Here is a 24,809-nt window from a genome sequence, read left to right on the forward strand (position 1 = left end):
TGGGCATGAAGCACCCTTGGTGCTGTACCCACCTTTTGGGGCAGTACCTTCAGCTGTTTACTGGGCTGTGGGTTCAATCCAATGCTGTCTGCTTTCACTCCTTTAGGAATTTCTCTGAACCACTGAATTCTCTTTCTCATTTTCCAGTGTGGCTATGTACATGTACCTATATATGTGACTGTACATATATATGCATTTACTTCTTATATCTCTTCTTTCATTTCTAGGGTTTGCAGTGTATGCTCATCACCCAAGTAATTTCCTTCTCTATGACGTTCACAGTCAACAATCTATGTTCATAAATGATATACATACTACTTCAGAGCTGGAGGAGGAATCATAGCAAATTATTGTGGGTGGCTGACCAGTGAGGATTTCTCCCAAACCCATCTTTAAACCCTTTGAAACTTGAAGCTTTTCCAAATCAAACCTTACATGGAACTCTAGTATTAAGCCTATAAAGAGTGGAGGTGCTATGGTTGAAGGGGGCTCAGCAGCCTCACCCCGAGAGATCTCCTAGAACATCTGGAGCTAAGAAGGTATTTCAAGTGTGAGGGCACAAACATGCCGCTGAGGGGGCAAGTGATAAGAGAATGGGGACTTGTGTTTGCCAAGATAGAGGGCATTGGTGAGTCGACAGTACAGGTGTTGGTGGATTGGGAGCAGGGATGAGGTTGAGTTTAAAAAATTAAAGGAATGAGCATTTTTTAAACTTTCAAGATACACTTATAATTGTTTTGTAAAAGAGTTGTGTCCCAAATTTGAGGAAAACAGTGGCTGATCCCTCTTGGATGACTCCCATCTTTCCCCTGGCCCCTAATTGCCAGGAGCCCTCCTAGTCCCACCCTCTGATTTGTGGGAACTCTAATTTATAAATGAGATCAGGATATGGAAAAAACTGCAGGCAGAGGCTCTTGGGGCAGCTTTGTCTTACTCAAATCCAAACAGATGCTGGTGTCCCTCCTAAAGTCAGCAGGGCTAGGGCCTTAGCTTAGGGAGGGTTTGAAGTAAAAGCCCAGGGGCTTTCTGAGGAAAAAGCTATAGGGTTGGGACCCAGCGAGTCGGTTCTGACCGTGGGCTGCCACCACCCCCTGCTGGCCGTGCCGTGGTACTGCCCCTCCATGCCCAGGGACAGACTAGCCAGGGGCAGGCCGAGCCAGACCTTGCCAGGAAGGTGGTGCCGCCTTTGGGAGCAGGTGCCTGAAGACCACGAATGTTAATGTTAAAATCTGATGTGCTCAGTCTCACAGAATCCGAGCTGCCTACATATGATGGATTCCTACAAGTGGCCACAACCTCCGCATTAATGAGAGAGGAAGAGGGACAATAAAATACTCTTGAAAGCCAGCAAATATGGGAAGGGGGACAACAAAGCATGACTTTCACGGCAACCACTTGCTGCTCAGAACACCTTCCTTTCTGGAGACGTCTGGGATGAGGCAGGGATTCTGCATGTGAAAGTAATTTGAGCATAGCAAAAGCTGGGAGGTCACAGTGGTGCACCATGCGGCCCTTTGGGGAAATATTGTCTGTTAGCAGATGGAAGCATTTGTTAAGGTGTGGATGGAGGTCTCAGTAGGGAAATGGGCCATCAGCTTCAGAGAGCCTTTGAGCAAGACTGGTCACTGCTTGGAGCTTTGAGTTTAACTAAGGGACGCTGTAGGAGGCCAATGCTCCCTGGTGTCCTGGCAAAGTCTTCCTGGAAGAGGGATGCCCAGGTCTTAAGGCAACCAGCAAAAGAGCTGAAGAGTCACCTTCAGGGTGAACTAGACCACCTTTTATCCCACTTTCAATGGTGGGCGTGGCTCTGGTGTTGAGGAAGCTTAGCAGTGCAGGGTCTGGAAGCTCACAGGATACCAGAGAGACTTACTACTCAAAGTGTGGTCCCAGGAGGGGACTGCTCAACATAACACTTTGAAAAACATTATTTTATTTGATTCTCTCAATATCTAGAGACAGGCATTCTTATTAAAATTATTCTCATCTTAGGGGTTAAAAAAAAAAAAGAAAAAGGAAAACCGAAGGTCCAATACTGATCAAGGTCACAGAGCTAGAAAGTGGCCTGGATGGGACCCTAACCCAGCAACTCTGGCTCCAAATCCCTTGGCTCTGTTACTACCAATGCTTTTTCTCAAATGTTTATTTCTGGGGATAGAGGAAATGTAGGTAGAGGTGGGGAAGAGGAACCATGGAATTAGAGCTTCATTTATTCCAGGTCAATTTCACCAACATCATCAGATAAAGGAGGAAATAACTTTAAGGGGAAACCAAATGGTCTTCAGTAGAGATGCTGGGGTAATTCCAAATGGGGTAGACAGCACGAATCAAATATAAGTCCTGGGTGCACACAGCCACACAGAGAGAGAGAGAGGTTTAACTTTTCTTTGGGGAGAGATTGAGCAGTTCAAGGCTAAGCCGCCCGTAAGGTCGTCCCAACCACTCAGCTACATGTGACCCCCTCTAAGGGGGGATACACCAAGACAGAAATGAGGAGGGAGACTGTCATACAGCTGGAGGGCCATCCAGTTAGGTGTTTGGTCCTTAACATGGGAAAGTACTCCCTATAGAGCTAGAGCTGAGAGGCCTGTTATTGGAAGGTATAATAAAAAAGACATCAGCACCCTTGGGTCAGCGAGTGATTGTAGATAAATGTCACCGAGAACAAATCTATAGGGTAGAATCAGGAGAGGCACAGCTGTGTGCTGACCACATTGGCAAGCTGTTGGCATCGATCTGCCTAACACCCTGGACCTGAAATCTCTTTCATGGGGTACTTTTCATAGGTAGTATTCTTTGCAAGTTGGTTTTCTTGGATCAAAGTAGTCTGGCTATTCTGTGGGTGATAGGAAGTGGGGCGGTGGGGTCGGTGCTGGGGGAGAAGCTTGCTTACCAGAAAGGGATACACTTTGGAGTTCGATATTGGGCATTTTTAGGCCTCGCTAATGCATGTCCTCCAAAACCAACACTCCTCACCCCACTTAGCTTGTCAAAGGTTTTGCATGGCCAAGGAGGGAAGAAAACTCTGAGTGCAAGGTCCCTGGGGTGGGGGGAGCACGGACTGGCACAACTCTCCTGGCTGGGCCAGGGCTTGGCCCTGGGAGACCCTTAGCTTGGATTCAGACAGATGCAAAGGAGAAGAAAACACCACCATTACTCAATCAACCCAATATAACCTTAATTTAGGTCACGTTCACCCAGTCTTTTCAAAGAACACTATTAGAAAATGATGTGACTCATGCGTGGCAACCACCATTTACATCTCACCTTACATTCTGTCTACATGGTTCACTTTACAGAGCGAGTATTTAAAATGCTGATATCTCACTCTTCCCAGGCCTTGGCCTTCTTCCTGGAGAGGATGGGCTTGTAAAGACACCTGTGGGCTGGTCATTTCTTTGGTATTTGCAAGGCTGGGTTAAAATCAGTGATGAGAACTTGGTGTTTTGCCCATTTCTTTCAAGCTCCTGCTTCGGTGAAGACACAGGAAGAATTCTTTTAGATAGAAAATCTCCACTACAAAGGACACACAGCCACGCCACATTTTTAGTCTTTTATTTTTTTAAGTAAAGAAATTCCATTGAATCAAAGATAACAAAATTACAGTTTTTGTTTGTAATGATCTTTGTTTACCACCACACAGAATCAAAACAGAACCAAAAGTAATATGAGAACATAAAATGATCAAGGACACCACTGTTTAGTATAATTTCTTAATAAAGGTAAATATCCTCATATTTAGAAAAAATTGCATTGCTAGTTGCAAATCTTAAACACCTCAGTGCTGGAGGATCCCGTATTCCACCTCCCCCACCCCCCAATCCACCAGCACGGAGGCTTTCAGAACACAAACTCAAAAATACATTATTTTCAGGGCAGCATTTGAAGTTTCAGAAAGTCCAAAAAAAAAAAAAAATCAAACAAAACAAACAAAAATTAGGAATGTGAAAGTGATGGTTCTCAAAAATCAATCTGGAAGCAGACCTGCCAACAGAAGAATGTGGTTCATGGAAGTCTAACCAGGAAAGGGGGAGATGCAAACTGGCTCCCCCCTCCACGCCCCCAGCTCCTGGTGTCGCTAAGGCAGCTGCAGTGGCAGAAGTCAAAAGCTCAGGTACAGTGAAGGTCTTCCTGAGGCAGTGGGAGAGACCCAGATCATCTGAAACTGGTGTGGAGAGGTGACAGGATTCTACATGGACTTGTGCTTTAGGGAAACTAAAGAGGCCAAAACAAAAACCAAACCAAACCTAACTCCCACACCCAGGAACTCGGTCCACCGACTGGGAGGGAGCGGCTGGCGCTGGGACTGAGGGCTCAGCAATTATTCTAGGTGACTGTTGGCTGCTCCACGTGGGTGGTCTGGAAGGAGAATGCCTATTGAGACGAAGGGTATTTCTGCAGGTGCTATACATGGACTGTCCCCAACTTATGGCGATAGATTTCTTGGCTAATGGGGACCAGAACGGGGAGGCGGCAGGTTATAGGTTTTATTACTAACTGACAGGAGTCGAGTTAAAGGACTTAGTCCACTGGTTGGAAATTAACTTCAGCTTATTCATTAGAGATAGACGAACGTTTTACCCACAATACATGCTAGGAAAAACGGTTCAGAAAACATGGTGTGTGGGGGGGGCTGACTCCTTCAAAAGGGGCAGCTGTCTACCATCTGGGGTCTGAGAATGGCTGGCGAGCTGGGCTCTGCAGCCTGCTTCCAAGGGCCACTTCGGGGGGATGCCTGGGCTACAGCGTCCGGAGGCAGTGGCAGCAGTGACACAGGCAAGAGGAAGCAGCTTTAGTTTTGGATAGCATTCCAGTTCTCACTGTGAGTAGGGGCCCGTTCCCCTTCAAATACAATTTGGCAAAAGCAATTCTAGTTTATGAAGAGGGGGGCACTTCCCTCTGCTTTGATAACAGGGGGGAGAAGAAAACCTTTCCCCCCATTGCTTGGCCTCTAAATGCCAAAGGCAGGCCACTTTTCATGGTTTTTTGAAGCATCCAAAGTGGCTTTGAACAACAGAGTGAGGCGAAGAAGGAAGAAAGGCGTCAGAGATGAGGTGTTTGGCCAGTTCTGGATTGCTCTTATTGTCAGGGGTGGGGGGCACTTAATGTAATAAGGAGCGTACAGGCCACATGAAGACGTTTTCTGGTTTTGCTGTAGCTTTGCTTCAGACTTCTACAGCAGAATAATTTGAATTCCAAAGCCACAATAGTGTTGTACCACCAGGGGCTATTCTAGAGGCAAGTTAAGGCTTTCTGGGCAAGGAGAACAATTCCAGATGGTATTGTGAGCGGATGCTGCAGTGAAATGCTTCTTAATAACTCTCCTGTCCTGCCTTAGATGACAAAGACCTGAGTTTCAACTCAACGTGATGTTTCAGTGATCTTCACTTTAGCGCTAAGTCAGAAGCAATGCCACGGGAAAAGAAAAGCCTCTCACAGCTCAGACATCTGCTTGCCCGGCAAACACTAACAAGAACACACGTATTGTTTCCCCGGAGCTGGCAAAACGGATCTCAAGCCACACAGTGACAAAGAGAGCTCTCATTCAGATGCCAGACATATAAGCTCAGCTACCCAGAAAGTTCAGCTTTAATGAAGACTGTAGTTTTAGAATGAAAGTCTGAGCAGGAAGGGTTTCTGCCCTGGGAACTCTCAAAGCTTGCCCGAGTCACACAGAAGGATGGGGATATTCACCTCGTTCCAACGGTCAGCACCTGTCTCAGTCATAAGACCACCCTCAGTACAGAAAGAATATTGAGATGACAGTGGAGGCTCTGAAGAGAAGCCAGTCAGAGACACAGGGCTTTGGGCAAAAATCAAGGGTCTTCACCAGCAAAGGCTGAATGCAGTAGCTCCCTCTCTCCAAGTCCCCTCAAGATAAGCCCGAAGTCTTGACTTATCTGTTTCCACTTGCAAGGGCTGTAAGAAGGCCAGTGGGAATGTTCTGGCAAATGAGGTGTAAGTAGATGAAGTGGACTTAGAGATGGTCTAAGATGAGGTAATTGGGGCTCGGAGAGGTGAAGTGATTGCCCACAACCCAATGTGAATTAGAGATAGGACAAGAATCCAAGTCTCCTGAACCCTGGTTCCCTAACACCATGTCAAGAAAGGGACGCTCCCCTTGCAGGTGTATTCCCACTCTCATGTGTAAAACGCTGCGGGGAGGTTCAAAGAATATAGTGACAACAAACAACTTTCTGCCTTCCTTCTGCTCTGGAATCACTGGTGCAAACTCACGGGCGGGAAGGTAAGAGGTTTTCTTCAAGTCCATTAAATTCCCTACTAACATAAATGCATAAAGGAGACTTGAGACCATTTTTTCAAGTCAGATAATCCTGACTTGACTGGGATCTTCATCATTGTCTTCAAATGTTTAGAGGCAGGGAGAACAACCCGGAGAATTGTTAAAAACCTGCTTGGTTTTTAACATGTTCTTCCTGTGATAGAACTGTCTAGGTCTCTGCAATTTATATCCTTAACCTGATTTTACTGTATTTTTAACCTGATTTTAAAATATAATATTCAAATACTCTTTGAAAATTCTGCCTTGTTTTAGCCCAAGAGGACCTCAGTAGCAAGAAGAGCCCTCACATTATCATCAGGAACGAACGAAAAGCAAGGAAAGCTGGAGGAAGGAAAAAGCTGACCTACATAGAAAATGCTGCTCCCTTGTTTATTAGGCGAGCTCGCATCTCTGTAAATTCAATGCCTCTGTGCTCTCATTCAGGGACAAACAAGAATTTTCCTGTAAGATAGCCACAGTTACACTCTTATTTCCATGCCTGAGAGCCTGAAGCTTGAACAGAAGCCTTCAGTTGATTTCATGTGAGCCAAAATGGAATGTAAGTGCCATTCAGAGTCACACACTAAAAAGATTTCAGCTGGGAGGCAGTCCCCACAGTCCTGTGGGGTAAATTCCGGTTATGTGGCAACAAAGGCTGTGCCCCGAGCCCTGCCTCTCCTCCGTGGACCACCAGAACTGCCGTGCACACCAGGCTCCAAGGACTTGTGCCCCCATCCCCGCCAAGTGTGTGACAACAGGACTGTTTTCTCCTCCTGAATGGAGCTGGTACCTGGCCACTACTTTGTCAGAATAGATCAAGGGATGTGACCTAAGGCAAATGAAAAGGAGCCTCTTGCTTCCTGGGATGGTGATTCAACCCCATTAAGTTATTGCTTCGTTCATCGAATTTCACCAAAAAAGGTCTTGAGACATGAAGGTTGTAGCAGGATATATGACCGTGAATCTTCTAGATTACAGCTGTGGTTGTTGGTTGGAAGGAAAAATAACAGAGGGGAGAGACTAGCTTCGAAATTGAGGGGTAGATGATAAAGTGCCAATTTGTACTAAAAGAACATGAAAAAGAAATGCACTTGAAAAGTAACAACTTGGGGGGAAAGTCACAATGATGAATTTGGTGTGTGTGAGAAATTGTACCGAAGCGAAGTCGAGACCACAGAAGTCTCAGTCTCTTCAGATACGGCTGTTTTTGATGTTATTATTTAGGATGATCTGGTGATTGTCAGAAAACAACTTCTTCAGGTTAGACATTACTGTCACATGACTTGGACCGATGCCCAAACTACATCCACCTGCGGCCATGAGGGTCTGCATCCAGGCCCTCAGGTGGCTCCCTTTACTCCTTAAACATCCACATACAGACCCACTATTTATATTCCTGTCTGTCCTATAGCAAAGGAGAGGAAGCTGGGACTTTTTTTTTTTTTTTAAAGTATCTAGGTCCTTTCACTTGTAATTCTGTTTAGTTCCAGATAGCAACTGCTGATTTTTCAAAGTGCAGGGTTTTTAGATATTCAAGTACCACAGGATTGGAGGAAAGGAGTACTTGAAATGTAGAGTGACTTTTCATTTGAGAAGATAACACTCTGGAAAGATCTATCCAATAGGCTACAAATATGAGCTATTACATTACAAAATCTGGTTTCAAAATCACACCCTCTTCAGTTGGAAAGATATTTCTCCAAACTCAGATCCAACTTTTGAATTGTTTGGTATCAAAAGCCAGAGTTAGAGAGGCCTGGGTTAAAAAAATAAAATTATAACTGAGTGCTTTAAAAAAAGAAAACCAAAAAAAACCCTCTTTATATGAAATGAGGGACAGAAAAAAAAAAAAAAGAAAGGCAAATGATGACATCTACATGCTTAGAATAGCTCTCAGGCTTCCCTGGAGAGGTGTTCTCTCAAACCTCAGTAAACTGAGTTTGTCATTGAACTTTAGAACTGGTAGCGATATCGGCAATCTACCTGGCCCAAGTCCCCCATTTAGCAGGTGAAGAAATAAAAGTTCAAAGGGACTTTTCCAGGGTCATATAGCCAGTGAGAGGCAGAGTCAGGCATGGCCTGAAGTGTTCACCCCCAGCCCAAGCCCTTTCTGAGACATCACATAGCAATCACACCAGGGCAGCCGTACACGACAGGCCTTGCAGCTTTGGAGGCTCCTGGGATCTAAGAGATACCTCCGACTACGAATTTCAACAACACAAACTACCGAGATGTTTCTAATTTAAAGGCTCCGCACAACCGTGCTTCTCAAATTTGCCTGGTGAGGAGAATCACCTGGGGCACTTGTCAAAAATTAGAATCCCCAGGCCCCTTCCCAGACCCACTGAAACAGCTTCTCCAAGGGGAGGGACCTGGGAGGCTGAATTTGTACCAAGCGCCCCAGGTAACTCTCATCATCAGCAACCTGTGGGAAAACTGTCTTAGAAGACAGTGCGGGAGAAAGTTGGTTTGTGACTCAAGGGAATTTTCTTTGCCATGTAAGAGGCCACAGTCTTGGCCTGGGAGGCCCAGGGCCCCAGGCTCCCAAGCTGAGCTGCATCTACAGCGTTGGCTCTTTTTAGGGTCTACGTCAGGACACATACACCACCACAAAATAACACACATCCTTCACTGCTCTTGGGGAAAAGCCTGCTGATTGGCAAAGCAAAACTGCTGTTCAGACACATTTTTAATAGGGAAACTAGATGTAATTGGCTTGAAAGCAATCAGATGCTGACACCGGACAGGAGGGTGAAAACCCCGTCGCTTGTCACCATGGCTAACAATGCAGTGGAGAAAACCAGTAACTAAGCACAAAAATAGCCTGGAGCTCCCAGGGACGGCCACCTACTTCAAGTCAGGTGTGTCTAGTGGGTGGTCCCCGTTGATGGCGTGAGGTCAGATCCAGGTCACTGAGGGAGATGGGAGACCTGAAACAGCCGGTGACCAGGGCAGCTGGAGCGCACCAGAGTCCGGGGGGTGCCTCACTCCAGGTCGGCCTCCACCTGCTCCGTGTCAGAGCACTGCGACTTGTTACGTTCCCACTGGCAAATGGCGTTGGCGTACTCCACCACCAGCTTATCCATCCATGTCAGGGGCTCGGGGAACAGCACGGACCCCTCAAAGAAGCCCAGGTGGCCCCCGTGCAGGGGCAGCACAAACATGACGTTCTCCCGTTTCTCTGCAGGAGAAAGGCAGCTGAGTGAGTCACTGCTCTCTGACCCGCTCCAGGGCAGGAGGTGCAAAAGTGAGCTGGCCAGGGCGGCCCAGGCTTTCCCCACAGGCGAAGATGTCACCTAAGTGGGCATCTGATTTCTACTCCCTCTGCCTCGTTCACCAAAGCGGGAGGGAGATTTGGTGGGGCAGGCAAGATGGTGGGATCTAGCAGGTTTTGGAATAGCAGCTTGGCTTTGGAGCAGAATGGGTACCGGCTTAGGAGATCCTTAAAACTCTAAGTGGTTCTCAAACTTGGCTGCATATTAGAATCACCTGGGTTTTTTGTTTTTTATGATCCCTATGTTGCATCCAGACCAATGAGATTCTGATTTGAGGGTGGGGGTGGGGTGGAGTTGGGGGGGTGATAGGTGAGAGAGGGAGGACCCAGGCATTGGTGTTGCTAAAACTCCCCAGCTGACTTGATTGTACAGCCAAGTACCTCCCAACTTCGTGTATCCAAATCACCTGGGAGACTGCCTTAAAATGCAGATTTGGCTTTAATAGGCCTGGGGAAGGAGCTGAGATTCTGCATTTCTTTTTTTAAAAGATATTTATTTATTTATTTGGCTGCACTGGGTCTTAGTTGCGGCATGTGGGATCTTTAGTTGTGGCATGCAGGCTCTTAGTTGCAGTGTGCAGGATCTAGTTCCCCGACCAGGGATGGAACCCGGGCCCCCTGCATTGGGAGCGTGGAGTCTTAACCACTTCGCCACCAGGGAAGTCCCCAGATTCTGCATTTCTGACAAGCTCCTGGGTGATGCCAATGCTACTGGTGGGGACCAGGCTTTGAGGACAAATTCATAACACTTACACTCTTATTTACTAGAGAACCAGATGAACTCAATGGAGTCAATGATTTTTCATTACAGAACTTTATTTTCCAAGGCTAAAACATAAAGCTGCAAGTTGAGTTAAAAGACGGCCAAGCTCTCAATGGCACGTGCTAAATGACCATTTGAGAATTATTAACCTGCAGCTTGACTTTATGAGTCCACGTTTAAGTTAGTCCCGCATGGGCTGGTAAAGCCATTACCGAAGATGTGTGCAAAATGGGCAGCCAGGTACAGTGAGGTACCACAGGGAGCATCTCTCTCTCTTCCCAGGGGGATAAGTGACAACGGGCCCCTTGCTGGCTGCTCCAGGCCTCTGAGGCGCTTCCTGGCACTCACATTTCTGGCTCTGCAAGGGCTCTTTTCTTGTCTGACCCCCTTTATTCTTCCCTTTCGGCTGCTATTTTGTAAGTTTCTGTGTGACAGCATTACTGCTATGGATGTTACTTTAGATATGCAGAAGGAAACCAGCATGGCTGCCTCCTCCCACTGCAGCCCACGTGGCTGCTTTTGTGTAGGGAGCTTGTGGTTTGATAGACGGTTGACACACAGCTTTTTATCACGTAATGCACCTGCGACACATGCATTCACTCTGAGCAGAGAACGGAGCTCTGTCTGGGCGTGGGTCCTTTACCTGCTTGCTGTGTTATCTACTCTTTTAACTTGGGGTCATGAGAGAATCAGAAGTACCCCTTTTCCCCCTGGTTAACATATGATATTTACAAGAGGAAACGTAATCACAGAGGACTGGGAAGGGAGGAGATTAGGTACAAGGCAAAGTAACTTTAGATTGTGACCCAAATGTTTCCTTCCATTATCCTCTTTCTAGTTTCTCCCGTAGCTCCTACCTAGCATGGTGTGAGGCCGTGCAAGCCTGAGGCAAGATAACATTCTCATGAACAACCTTCTTTGCTTTTTCAGTTGCTTATATTTTTATCCTCAAAGCAGATGGGGAGGCTGTCTATCACAAGAGGTAGCAGAACTGGCTTTTTTGTGTTGCTTTTCAGGTCAAATTTTAAGTCTAAATATCTCTTTAAGTCAAACTCTCAGACTTAATGGACCCACATCCCTGAGGCCATAATTTCACAGAACACCAGGGGACTCCCCGAACCTCTTGGCTATGGATATAAATGATGATCCTGTCTCTTGGACCAGGACAGAACTATCAGGCTAGAATAAATAAGAACACTGCCAAGAGATACCCTGATCGCCAGGAGATGACAGCATGATGAAGGTGACATACTGTGGCAATTTGCTGAGTGGTTGAGGGAGCAGCAGGAAGAAACACTTACCCGAAAGAGATTTTGGAATGGTTAGAAGACTTTCATGCACCAAGGGGTCATCGGCTGCATTCACCAACATGAGAGGTACATAAATCTGAAACAAGAAAATAAAGCAGAATTAAATGATCAGTTCTCTCTTTTTAGACCCCATTGATCCAAGGCTCAAATACACTACCGGATATGTCTTTGAAGCAAAGGGAAGAGGGTCAGTGCTCAGTTTCCTGAACATGCGGACTAAGGACACCTCGTATTTCCTGGTGGTGGCAGGAATGATAACTGCCGCTGTGATCACAGCCCTGGCAGGCATGTGCAGGAGCCAAGCACCTAGTCAAGCCTAGGTGACCCACGTGCTCTGATGGAGCAAGGGTAAAGACTTTACAATACTCACTGGCAAAATATTTCTGATCGTCCGCACAGTGTCTCAGATTAGCCATATGTTTCCGAAGAATGACTTTACAGAGTTATGTACATATTCATTCAATTTATATGGTGGGGAGGAAAAAAGGAGTGTGCTCCACTCCGGACAAGGGAGGCTTTCTAGAAGAATCTGAAGGTTGAAAACAGGAGCAGGCTGGTGGATATCGGGAAGCTCTTGGCAGCTTTGCATTCAACATCCATTTATCAAAACAGCCAGTAAGTGTCCTTTTTCATTTTAGCAGAGGTGGTGCTGATGGGGGCGCTCAGGCATTACTGAACAGCCACGCCCAGAAACGTAATGACCGGTTGCCTCACCTGGAGGCCCCTGACACTGGCTCTGGACAGTTGCACGTTTCTGTGATGGCTTAAATGAAGACATGAAAAGCCTGGATGACGATGCTAAAGTAGGAGGGGTGGCCGATAGGACACGAAGGCAGAACTGCCATTCACAATGGTCTGCTTAAGCTGGGGGAGTGGTGGGCCAAACAACAGGTAGACATTGATGGGGATAAATGGGAAGTCCTGTGTTTGAGTAGAAAGAGCAATTGCTCAAAGACAGAAGTGGAGAGACTGATTTGGTGGTGGTTCAGGTAAAAAACATGGGGGTTATGATTGGCCACAAGCTTAATTTAATACGAAGTTTATTGTAGCTGCTCACACCTGCATTAACATAAACCAGCCTACTTCGACAAAAGACATGCTCTTCTATCATTCTGATACAGAAATGCATCTATTTTACTCTGTGCTTGCCAGATCATGGCAGGAATTTTGAATTCAGTCCTAGGCACCACACCAACAAAATACACAATGACCGAAACAGGGTCTAGGATTATAAGAAATCTACACGGACTTCCTGTGAGGAACCATGGTAGGAACCAGGCAGGATTATACAGTCAAAGGAAGACTAAGAAAAAAATGGGTGTGGCAGTGATTTTAAGGGCTTTCACCGCACCAAGGGGCAGCTCTGGGATTATGATATGGAGGTCACAGAGGGGCAGAGTTTGGTTCAATAATAAACCCAAGTCAACAACTAGAGCGGTTGGAGCCAGATGCTGGCTGAGCTTCCACCAGGGAAGCTTAGGAGGGATGCTTGTTATATCACGGGTGGAGCTGGATGGGGTGATACTAATTCTGAGATGCTGCTCCCTGAGTTGATGCGGTCACTCACCCTGTGCAGGTACCTCATGCAGCTTTCTTCCTCGTAATATTCCTTCAGGGAGTTATAGCCATGAAACTTCCTGGGACACACACACACATACACACACAAAGGAAAAAGACAAAACAACACTTGAAATAAGATTGGAATGCTGAATTGATTTTATTACTGTGCCAGTTCCCACACTAGCTCATCATATCAGTACAATATACATAGGAACCAGAGTTAGGGGTTAAGAGCACCCAGCTTTGGCATCTGGCTTCAAATCCTGGCTCTGACTTACTGACTATGGACCTTAGGCAAAGGGTTTAACCTCTCTGAGCTTCTCCTCTGTAAAATGGAGCTAGGGACAGGAGCTTCTTTAACGGCACTGTGAGATTTATGACATTAAAGTGACATTTTATTAGCACAGTGACTGGCCCAGAGTAATTACTCAGTAAGTGTTATCTGCAGTAATTATTAGCGGATGTTACATCTTTCTGAGGCAGCATAAAACCAGATGTCACTGTAGACACTAAGAAACTGCAATTCGAAGACATTTACTAGAACTTTGCTTTCAACAGAATTCTTCCTGGCAGAGTGATCTGGACCACTGTGAACTGGAAAGAAATATGTACCAGATAATAGAAATGAGACAGGGATTCAAAGTTACCCACTCTGTCCCCCATGGAGCAGCAGTCAGAGACACACTGACATCAACAAACCTTTCGGTGCTCCAGCGGGCAGGTCCTGCAGCTTTGCCCTGCCCTGTGCTCTGAGAGGCTGGCACGATTCAGCCTGGAGCTCTGACACCAGGAGACAGAGTCAACCCCAGGTCAGAGGATCTCTGGAAACCTCATTTCTTTCTGACACAGATTAAGGCCTCTGGTTTGTGAATAGTAGGGTTTTTTTGTCCTGACTGGGGTCTTCAAGGTATCTCGGCTCCCCTGTAGCAGCTGTGGATCTCTTCTACTCCCAGGCTCCTTAGACATCTCTGCCGGCGAAGGACCCTCAGGTTGGACTATTTGGGCCAAACTTGATAGGGAGGAGGCCGAGTGCAGAAATCATCTCTAGGACATTTGTCTCCAAGAAATCAGCCCCTCTGAGGTCTCAGTGGGCCAGGAAGTCACTCTCGTCCTCCAGTATTACCGGTGGTGGGTTGATGAGGAGGCTACCCAAACTGGTTATGATCATGAAAACTGCTACTATCTAGCACTACTAAAAAGGAAGAGTTTTAGGAAGAGTTGAAGAACACCCTCTTTTGGGCTTAAAAAAATTTAGAAGATGAATGAAATTTAAGTAAGTTTGTTTTTTTTCTCATTAGTGTAGTGTCTGCACCACAGTAAATTTGCACACCCCATCGTAAGCGAGGGTGGGTATAATTCATTCTCACCTCCTGAACGTGCCAGCAATTTCCCAATTTCCATTTCCTTTGAGTAACTGTTCATGGGCATATTTCAAAGTTACTTGGTGTAAGAAGGCTACTAAAATCCCATAAGGAAGGTAAATACAGATCTCATACTCAGGTCAGTATGTGCCTATCTATTGGATGAACACTAGCTTGCTTCAGGCCACACCTGAAGGTATCAAGTGACCTCTAAATAAAAAGGATGACTTTTTCAAGAGAACGATGAGGTCAGAGATTAACTTTACCTTTTCCAGCTAATGCTAACCTCAATCAGAAACTACTGGTGCCAGGAAAGAGGACACTGTCAGCATGGTGACCTCAGGTGCCTGGAGAGGCCTGCAGGGGCTGGGCAGGGAAAGGGCAACCGAGTGAAGTGGGCGGGGTTTGCAAATTATACTCAGAGGAGAGTCTTTACGCCCCTAAAGGAAGAGGCTCTGTCCATTTTTCTTGTAACACACAGCTCTCTTTGTCTAATTTTGGTTTTTCTAATTTTGATAGAGACATAGGCAGGTACAAGAGATATTTTCCTTCTCCTTTTACTCCATTGCCACATGCAGTTTATGTGACATCTGATCCCTGACCCGGTGTTGAGGACTGTGGGCAACTAGGGCACGCATACCCCAGCTCCCCAGTTCAAGCTCAGTTGGCCACGCAGGAATGTAGAACGAGTGGTCAGAGCCTCTTCCTATTTTTTTTTTTTTACATTTTTTGGCCGTGCCATGCCATGTGGCATGTGGGATCCTAGTTTCCTGACCAGGGATCTAACCCGCGCCCTCTGCATTTGAAGCGCTGAGTCCTAACCACTGGACCGCCAGGGAAGTCCTCTTCTTATTTTTTTAAGAGACATTAGAAATTTGGATTTCTCTGTGAAATCTTCAGTTTTTAAACAGTGGACATTAAAAAAAAAACCAAAACAACAAAAACCCTTAACACTAAAGTGGGCGGAGGAAACCCCTGGCGCCGGGCAGCACTGGCCTGCTGCCTCCCACCTGGCACCCTGCCCCCGAGCATGGGCACACCTCATCACATTGTCGTCGATCTGCATCAGGGATGTGGCTGTGTAGAGGCGGCTCAAGTCCGTGTCCTCCAGGCTCTGAGGTTTCTTAACATGGTCTCCAAAAAGAGCTTGCCTACAATGAGACAAGAAGCAAACAGAGAATGAAAAGCAGATGATAAACCAAATCATCACACTGTACAATGAAATATCTTACAATTTTGTCAATCATACCTCACTAAAGCTGAAAAAAATTTTTTTTTAAAGCACGTGATAAACAACCTCAGCCGAGCCTGCTTCCTCGCCCAGAGGCAAGCCAGGAGAGGGTCTCTGACATAGCGTCTGCGGGTAACTTAGAAGTAAATCCCTTCAGCCTTCAGAATGTCCCAGAGGATGAGCTTGCACTGTTGACTTTTGAATAACTGAAGAAGGATCAACAGCAAGACCTTATTTTCCTTGCCCCTGTGTAAGGGGCAGCTAGACAAACTGAAGATTGTGTTTGAGCCTAGGTGACTATTACAAAACTGGCCCTGCAGAGAGGTCTCAGGATGGGCTCTGTGGCCTGTGGTGGGTTGTCAGCCAAACAGTGGGGGGCCTTAGTGTAAGGTTGTGGAGGCCCCATCTTTACACTGATGTTGACACTGCCCCCTTTAGCAGAACCCTTCTCTTTATGAGCTCTTTGTGTCACTTAACAAGGAAGATAATGGTTAACCCATTCAGCATTTGGGCAAATCAACAGCCCTCCAATATGTTAGCTAAAAAGCTAACGTATACTCAGAAGAGTAATTATTTCTAGTAAGAAAATGATCCATCTGGAGCGGATGACAATAAAGGCAGAGATCAAAATGTGCACATTTAGACATCCATTCCCAGCAAGGGCTCTCACTCACACAGCTGAAGGAAGACTGAGTTTACTTTGAGGTTTGGCCCTACAGTGGGAAAAATTCATTACGGAAACTAAATGCTCTGGTATCCATTCACAACCTCTTCCAAAGAACAGGAACAGATTTCTTAAAAATTTTTTTTTTCAAAAGAGTATTAGGAAGATTATATACTTAAAGGATAGAATTCACAATTTAAAGTGTGTCCCAATAAAACTAGAAAAAAATTTTAAGAAAGAAAAGACAATGTTGATAGAGAAAAAAAATTATAATAAAGTGTCCCTAAAATTTCTAGGTGTTTGGCTTTCTGTGGTAAATTTTTAAAATGTAAATACACTGAGAGCACATCCAGAGGACTCTGCCAGTTTGTTAAGAATTCCATGATGGACCTTTTGGACTAATTTATTAATGGCAAGACTGGGCCCTGTAGCAAAACAAATGTTCCCTGGGAGGAAGGAGTTCACTCTCCATTGCAGAGGTGTGGGAAGACGGACAGAGGACTTGGACTTGGTGTCTGATGGCCTGGTTTCACCCCTGCTGGAACCTCAGCAAATCCCTGGATCCATCCAAACCTCAGCTGAGCCACACCCGAATCAGGGCCCAGCACACAACTGATGCTCACACACCACGATCTGAGCAGAAACTCAGCCAGCCCGGGGGACGTAAGTCTCCCTGTGCCCTCCACCCACCCAACACCAGGGCCTGGGGATGTGCCTGGCAGCCTGAGGGGCCTGCGAGCGCCAGCCTTGCCCAGGCGCCATGTGAACCCTACCCACAGGAAGCCCAATCTGGGGTGCTTGGCTGGCCGGGTGGGCAGTACCACATTTTCTTTTAATCACTGAAAAAAACAGGATAAGAAACTGATCATTCAGTCAGGTTGCTTTTCCTAGGATGGCATCAAAAACCCCCTAAAATTGTACTTTTTGAGTGCCCAATATGTACCAGGCTCTGGGGGCATCAAAACATGCCGGAGCCCTCCAGTGCTCTCCAGTTTAGTTCATGATGCAGGACTCACACTGCGGAGGCAGCAGAAAAACGACTTGTGGGGGGAGGAGCTGGCTTCACAGAGGCAGATACCCGAGACGGACCTAAAAGGATGCGCTGGGTTTGGACAAGCAGAGATGAGGGGAAGGGGGTCCTCAGCAAGGGCATAAGTGGTGTGGGAGAGGCCAGAGGGCACGTGGGCCTCTGAGCGGCCTGGTCCAGCTGGAGGGGGAGGGAGGCATGGGGGAGGAGGGAGAGCCAATATCGCTAACAATAATCACAACGATGAAATCATCCCTAATATTTCTTGAGTGCTACTGAAGACCAGGCGCTGCTCTAAGCACTTGTCAGGGGCTAACCCACCAAAGGATTCTGAGCAGGAGATGGGCAGGCAGAGCATGGAGAGTGTGGACACCACGCTTGGCATCAGCGGCCGGACTCCTGTCACGCTGCTGCTTGGTCAGAACCCCAAGAGCCAGCAGAGAGCGATTCTGGATCCCCAAGCACGAAAGCATCCTAAGGAGAAAAGCTCCTCAACAGTGATGGGCCACCCTCAGGATTGCCCGCATTTGGGAAAGAATGGTGTGGAAACGGTTTCTCTTTCTTCTTGGACTTTTTGAAATTTATGGAAGCAGAAAGCGAGTTGGTGAATTTGGTAGCTTGGGACAAGTTTGTTTCTAGCCAAGTCACAAAACAAGTCAGCAGACAATGTGTACCACCCCTGCCTTTTTTTTTTTTTTTTTTTTTCTTTCCTGGAGAAAGAGGAATTTTGGCTTTTAGTGAAATAAGCTCAGAAAGGAACTGTCTGTCTCCCGAGGGATAGGGAAGGCACCGCACCTGTGCGAGAGGATGATCTTCTTCATGTTGTCGGCCATGAGGAAGTTGTAGAAGCGCCGGCACTGATCCCACTGCATGAAGGTTTCCTGGGCCCTGGAAGAACCACAAGTGACAGTGAGAGGGACTGCGTCCTGGAGAGGAGAGGATGGGGCTGGCGAGGGCAGGAGGCAGAGCTCTTGCCGCTGGAGAGCGCCGGCTCCCTACGCTGGAACATGGGCTTGGATGCGTGGTCCTCAAACTACCTGTAGAGACACCAGAACAGCTGAACGTTGCTGAACATGAGGCCCCAGCCAGAAAGCTCTCTGGGGCCACAGGCTTTGTTGCTAACACTCCTGACCCCTCCTTCCATCACCTTGGTCTTCTCTTCGTCACAGGACCTGCTTCAATTGTCATTTGAACACGTTCGCTACTCGGCTTCCTACCCTGCAAGCATGTTTTTCTGGCTTAATAATAGGAGTGTGTAAGGGGAGGGGGTGTGTGGAGAAAATAAGTGCACGGCAAAACCTGAAAACACTTATATGTGGAATCTAAGAAATACAACAAACTAGTGAATAAAACACAAAAGAAGCAGACTCACAGAATAAACTAGTGGTTATCAGTGGGGAGAGGGAAGGGGGGAGGGGCCGTGGGGGGATGGGTTATTATGGGAGTGTATGAAATCATGTGTGTGAAACTTTTAAAAACGGTAACGCACTATAGAATTTAAAGAATCATTCAATAACAGTTTAAAAAATGGGAAGGGAAAAAAAAACACCACTTGTTGCCATTTGTGAGGCAAAGGAAAATCATGTACTTTGAGCTTTCTTTTGATTAGCCTTAGCATATTCAAGGGGCAAGGAACGGAAGAAGTAGCGAGGCCATCAACCCCTTCTAGGCCCAGCTGCTGGGGCTGGTCCTGAGTCTTTTTTCCTCTAGAGCTAGTGTGTGATTGGCACAGCAAGGCCTACCGACGTGTGGGGTCACCAGGCAGGCAACACCTCTGCTTCCAGATCAGGAGACCATGGGCTCAGAGACGTCAAGCGACCCGCCCTGGGTCACACTGGAACGGTCAGGTATGGCTGAGTCTAAGCCAGGCGGGCCTGGCTCCAGCACGTGTGTTCCGCCACCCTCACCCTGTCCCTCCTCTACTCGCCTCTGCGGCCAGATTTCCTCGCCCACGTGTCAGGTGAACAAACACCGATGCTGTCATTCCCAGGCTGCCGCTCAGCCCTCCCCACTCCATCGTGCTTTCTTCCCTCAGGGGGGTGTGAACCCAGACACAGCTGCCATGGAGGCCACGCTAACCTTCATTTTGCAGATTTCTGAGTCTTGAGGCCTGATTCCACCCTGGGAATGAGTCTAGGTGTCACTATTCCCATACAGAATCCATTGGCCTCATCTCCCAGATGGCCAGAGAGGGGACTCTTGAGAGAGGGTGGTACATAGGTATTTTTTAAAAAAATCCAGGGAGTTATAAAAGTAATTTCCCCCAAACTGCCACACTTCAATTTTGGAATAACAAACATTTCCTGTAACGTCGCAGTTAAAAAATTAGAGCTGGCAGGAACTTAAAAGTGAAAGGGTTTGTGGATTTAACGGCCTATGACGTGCTCATAAAACATGGGCTAAAGCTCACAGTGAAGACTAACACTGCCTTCAAAGGTCAAAAGGTCATTCTATAAATGCACGAGTTTTTTGTGGGGGGCTTCCCGAACACTGTAGGAGCAGAAAGGACGGGCCGGATCACCATGGGCAGGGCCCCAGCTAAGGCAGGACTGTGGACATTTGCCTCTTGGGCTGAGGGAGGAGGGGGGGTTGTTACCCAATCTGTGACCCACAGCCTGCTGCCAGCGCGGGTCTCCCTCCTCTGACCTTGGACCCAAGCTGTCCCTTCTTCAGAAAGCCTATGGTCTCAAAATCCCAGCTTTCTCTTGCCCTCATCCTTTTCTCCCTTTGCTGACCTTCTAACTGCTTTTGTTAGTATCTCCTTCATATTAGAGGGACTGCGGAGGTAGGGAAGGGAGGGGGCACTGACCATAAATTTAAGCTATGAGAAGATGCTCCAGCGCTGCAGATTCCTTGATTGAATCACCCCAGAGGTGCCACTCACTGAAAGGCTCTGGGAATACACGGGGGCCCTGGGCTCAAGGAGGGACTGGGGTAAGGCTGCTGGGACCAATGTTCTACCCAGTCAACGCTGGCCAACACTGATGCCTCATATCTTCGGCTGACCACTCAGTATATTTAAGGGATGTCTTTCACCACCTCTGAATGTAAAATTAAGGGACTGAAACTTAATTTTATAGTAGTTTTAAGAAAACATAATCAAGATCAACGTATTATAAAAAACATTCATTTCATATATCTAAAAAAAGACCTGATTTCTTCAATACCACCACCACCACCACCAAACTGAAAAGAAATAAAAGAGAGGGGGATCCTACAGACTAAAAGCAACTGAAGAGACAAATCAATAAATGCAATGTGTGGACATCATGGGGATCCCGATTCAAACAAACCGACTGTTAACAAAACTTCCATGAGACAATCAAGGAAATCTGAACACTGACTGGAAACGGGATGATATTAGGAATTATTAACTTTTTGGTGTGATAATGGTATCGTGATTATGTTTAAGAAAAAGTCCTTAGAGTCTTTTAGCGCTACTTAGTGAAATATTTACAAATGATATGACATAATGTCTGGGATTTGCTTGAAAATAATCCAGTTTACGGGGGAGTGGTACGTGGATGAGGTGCAGAGGAAACAAGAGCGGCCAAGAGTTAAGCATGGTTGAAGCTGGTGGTGGGTACACGGGGGTTCAATATCCTGTTGCTTTTATTTTGTATGTGTCTAAAATATTCCATAACAATGAAGAAGAAGGAGGAGGAGAAGAAAGAGAAAATAGAAAATCTTTTGGATTATGAGCTACTGAAAATTATTTACCCTGCTGAGGAAAGTCAAAGATCAAAGTCAGTTTTAACTGTTAACCCTGAGCCCAACAACCATTTTCAGGGATGGCAAAAGACCAGCAGGTGGTCTGGAACCGTTATATACATGGCCCATCAAGAACCTCACCCATGCAGCTCCCACTGAAGCCAAACTCCAATTTATCTGTCATGTTTTTGCAGGGAGAGGAAGCAGGAGGCAGAACCAGGCTAGAGGGGCAAACGAGCCCAGGGCTTGGGGCTGGTGATGGGATGAAGGTCTAACAAGATGTCCAGGCCACGTGGCTGGCAAGAGTTAGAGCAGAGACTTGAACTAGGGCCCATCTGACCCCACTGGGTAGTTCACCAAACTCTGCAGAAGCCACTTCACCTCTCCAAGCCTCAGTTTCCTTATCTGTCAAATCAGGAGGTTGAACTAGAGAAGCAGTTTTCACACCCAGATTGCTCTGTGGCTGAGGTAGGTAGACAGTTCTATCACAGGCCTGACAGAGGCCACCCTGGGGGCCTTGGTGTTGCTTTCATTGCTTCTGTTAATGGTGGATGGACTTCTGCAGACAGGGGTGGATGTTGCGAGTGGGGAGCCGGCCAACCGGTGGTGTTAAGAATGGGTCTGAATTCTGGCCTCGGCTGAAGAGACCTGAGGGATGGGCAGGCTCCTGGGCATGCATCTCATGAGCATGAAGAGAACGTCTGCCTGGAAACCAGATGACTCAGTCAAGAAGGTTTAAAGAGAATGGTGGTGGTGGTAGGGGAAGAACACTCAGATGAGACTATAACATAGAGTACCATGGTGGACAGACTTCAAGTATGACACGGTGATAAGCAGAGTGGTGTCATGAGAACAAACGGGAAAGAACGGGAGAGAGAGATGACATTTATAGCCTCAGATACCGGTATGCCAATGGGAAGAGCACGCACAGGTGAACTCAACTCGGCAGAGTCATAAGATATGAGAGGTATTAGTGAGACCTGCTGAGATGAGAGCAGGATTGGAAGGAACCCTGCGATGGACACTGTGTAGCTATTCAAAATAAGGTAGAGAAGGAGAAGCAGAAAAGTGCTATATGACAAGAAAACACAGACCAAGGTAGAAAAACATGTGGGGAATGTTTGGGTGAGATTTGCCACGTCAGATGGAAGAAATGAATTTTCATTTTTTGATGCTAAATGGGCACCAAAACCAGGGGACTTCAGCTCTCTAGATACTGAAAGAATCCCTTACTTGGCCACACAGCAGAATATCCAAGTTCTTGACTTGCCTCTAAACAGCTATGTTCTCCAGAAGAGAGAAGGGATGGCAGGAGGTGCTCCCAGGCTGAGCCAGATACTGGCCCACCAGGAGAAACTGGCTGAGGACACAGCAGAGATGTGTGGAACCTGGGAGAACGCAGCTAGGTCATAATTACAGGGAGGAAAGCCTTTGTATAATCCAAAGTGAACCCTTGTTGGAAGGAAGGCAGGTTTCATAGATTTCAGAAAGACGAGATGACTCCAAAAGGGATGATGCTCCCTGAGAGTTGCAAAGCCCTCAAAAATGATTCTGTCATTGAGATGGCAAATGAGAAAAGACAGTACCCCAAAACACTAGTAAGGCTTCACTGGGAGTCTTATTCCAGAATGACATGTATGGATTTTTAAAGAACTTTATCCATCCATCTACCTATTATGAAAACCAATAAAGTTCTTTTAAAATGCTGTTATTTCTAATCAATGTAACATTAATAAGATATTATCCATACTGGTTTCCCAGCCATCTGCTGGTGAGAGATTTCTCTCTGCAGGGTTAAAAGAATTTTAAAAGGTGCTGTGGAAGGAGATGGATATTTTCTTTTCATTTTTTTTTTGGACGTGATGCACGGCTTGCGGGATCTTAGTTCCCTGAGACCACGGATCAAACCCGAGCCCCCTGCAATGGTCACGTGGAGTCCTAACCACTGGATGGCCAGGGAAGTCCCAGGAGATGGATTTTTAAATCACTTAGAAGAGGGTCCCAACAAAACAGGGGTCTGTAATTATGTTCAGAACAATCAATTAGGCAAGGAAGAGCTGAGACAACTGCTTTATGCTCCTGGGGTACTGCTCAGAGAAAGCTCAACTTTTCCAACTCATACTTTGCACAATGAGTGGACAAAGCATCCATTAAAAGGAATTAAAGTTGGAAGAGAATGAACTGGGGGAAGAATGCATCTAACACCCAAAGAAATTCAAATCTCCTAGCGCATATAAATTTCATCTCAGAGTGCTGGGAGACTGTGAGAACACCACACAGCTTTCCTGTGGTCTTTGAGAAAATATGGAGGATGAGAATGAGAGACGGGTACTATATGTCTGGGATGGGCAAGCATGACTCTCACATTCCAAAAAGAGGCACCACAAATTAAGATTGGTGAGGAATTTCTTAAATACGGTCCCAGGCAATATTAAAAAATACCTTGAAAGTAATATGCCAATGAAACCTTAAAGTACATTAAGTATTTTCCCAGAATGCTACCACACCAATATAACCAATATTTTTATTTGTGAAGGGAGGGTGTTCCCCTCCAGGCTTTGCCAATATGCAATCATTAAAATTTTTTTTAAATTGTGGCAAAAAACACATATAAATTTTACCATCTTAACCCTTTTTAAGTGCTTAGTTCAGAAATCTTAAGTATATTCACACTGTTATATAACAGATCTCCAGAACTTTTTCATCTTGCAAATCTGAAACGCTATACCCAGTTAAATGACAACTCCCCATTTCTCTCTCCCTACAATCATAGTTTTACATAGTTACCTTCCCCCCTACGTTTAATATACACAGTCTGCCATTTTATATATTTTCTTAATTTTAAAAAATACAAGCAGCCTTGTTTTCTACTGAATGGGTATATCATAGCTTACAACTATCCCTCCTGCTGGACACGTGGGTTATTTCTAACTTGGCCCTACAAGAGAGTCATACTGCAGTGGGGGAAAGCCAGGACGAGCCTTGAACAGTGTGGCCTCTGGGAGGAAGATGGTAGCACCTCTGGGCCCAAGACACGCAGCAGAAGGATCCGGGCTGGCAGCTGGTTGCCCTTCAGGGGCAGGGCTGACCTGTGGAGAGGTCGTTACCTCCAGCTAGTTCAGCTTGAGACTGCAAGCAAAAGAAAAGCTCTCCGTACCCTACTAGGGACTGGGCCCAGAACTCTTCACACCTGCCTGGCTGGGCTTTGTGGCAGGACGGGGCCGGGAGTCCAGACAAGAGTAGGGATGGCCACCCACCAACCCCCTTTCTTCCTTATCAGAATATTTTCCCTTAGGATGCACTTTTATAGGAATGGGATTAATGGGTCAAAGGGCATATCATACACCCTCATTTTTCTGAATACAAAAATTAACAATGAACAATAAACAAAAATCCCCAAGGACAAAACATTTGGTTAGCTTCATCACCCAGTGGTGGCAAAGTTAAGCTGTTTCTTAAGGTTGGAATTCTGTCCATGGAGTTTTGTCTAAACTCAGCAGATTTTCCTCCTTTGCTTGGCTCTGTTAAAAAAATTACTGAGTATTAAAATTATTTTACAGCTCAACTATGAACACAGGTTTGATGAAGGTACAGCTCTATAAAGAGACTTTATGAACGAGAATGCTTG

General features: G+C 46.3%; 1 protein-coding gene across 2 annotated transcripts in view; it reads right to left on the reverse strand.

Moving 5' to 3' along the window:
* Nucleotides 1-3,534: 3,534 nt before the first annotated feature.
* ABHD2 (abhydrolase domain containing 2, acylglycerol lipase) overlaps nucleotides 3,535-24,809 on the reverse strand; it is a 107,929-nt gene continuing 86,654 nt past the window's right edge. For both annotated transcript variants that reach the window (XM_007194350.3, XM_007194351.3), the window contains exons 7-11: nucleotides 18,266-18,358; nucleotides 15,589-15,699; nucleotides 13,195-13,264; nucleotides 11,619-11,703; nucleotides 3,535-9,461 (exon numbers count right to left, since the gene is read on the reverse strand). In XM_007194350.3, coding sequence (XP_007194412.1) covers nucleotides 9,265-9,461; nucleotides 11,619-11,703; nucleotides 13,195-13,264; nucleotides 15,589-15,699; nucleotides 18,266-18,358 — 556 coding nt within the window. In that variant the 3' untranslated portion in view covers nucleotides 3,535-9,264. The remainder of the gene's footprint in view (nucleotides 9,462-11,618; nucleotides 11,704-13,194; nucleotides 13,265-15,588; nucleotides 15,700-18,265; nucleotides 18,359-24,809) is intronic.

This window comes from Balaenoptera acutorostrata, chromosome 3 (genome assembly GCF_949987535.1).
Source record: "Balaenoptera acutorostrata chromosome 3, mBalAcu1.1, whole genome shotgun sequence".
Taxonomy (NCBI): domain Eukaryota; kingdom Metazoa; phylum Chordata; class Mammalia; order Artiodactyla; family Balaenopteridae; genus Balaenoptera; species Balaenoptera acutorostrata.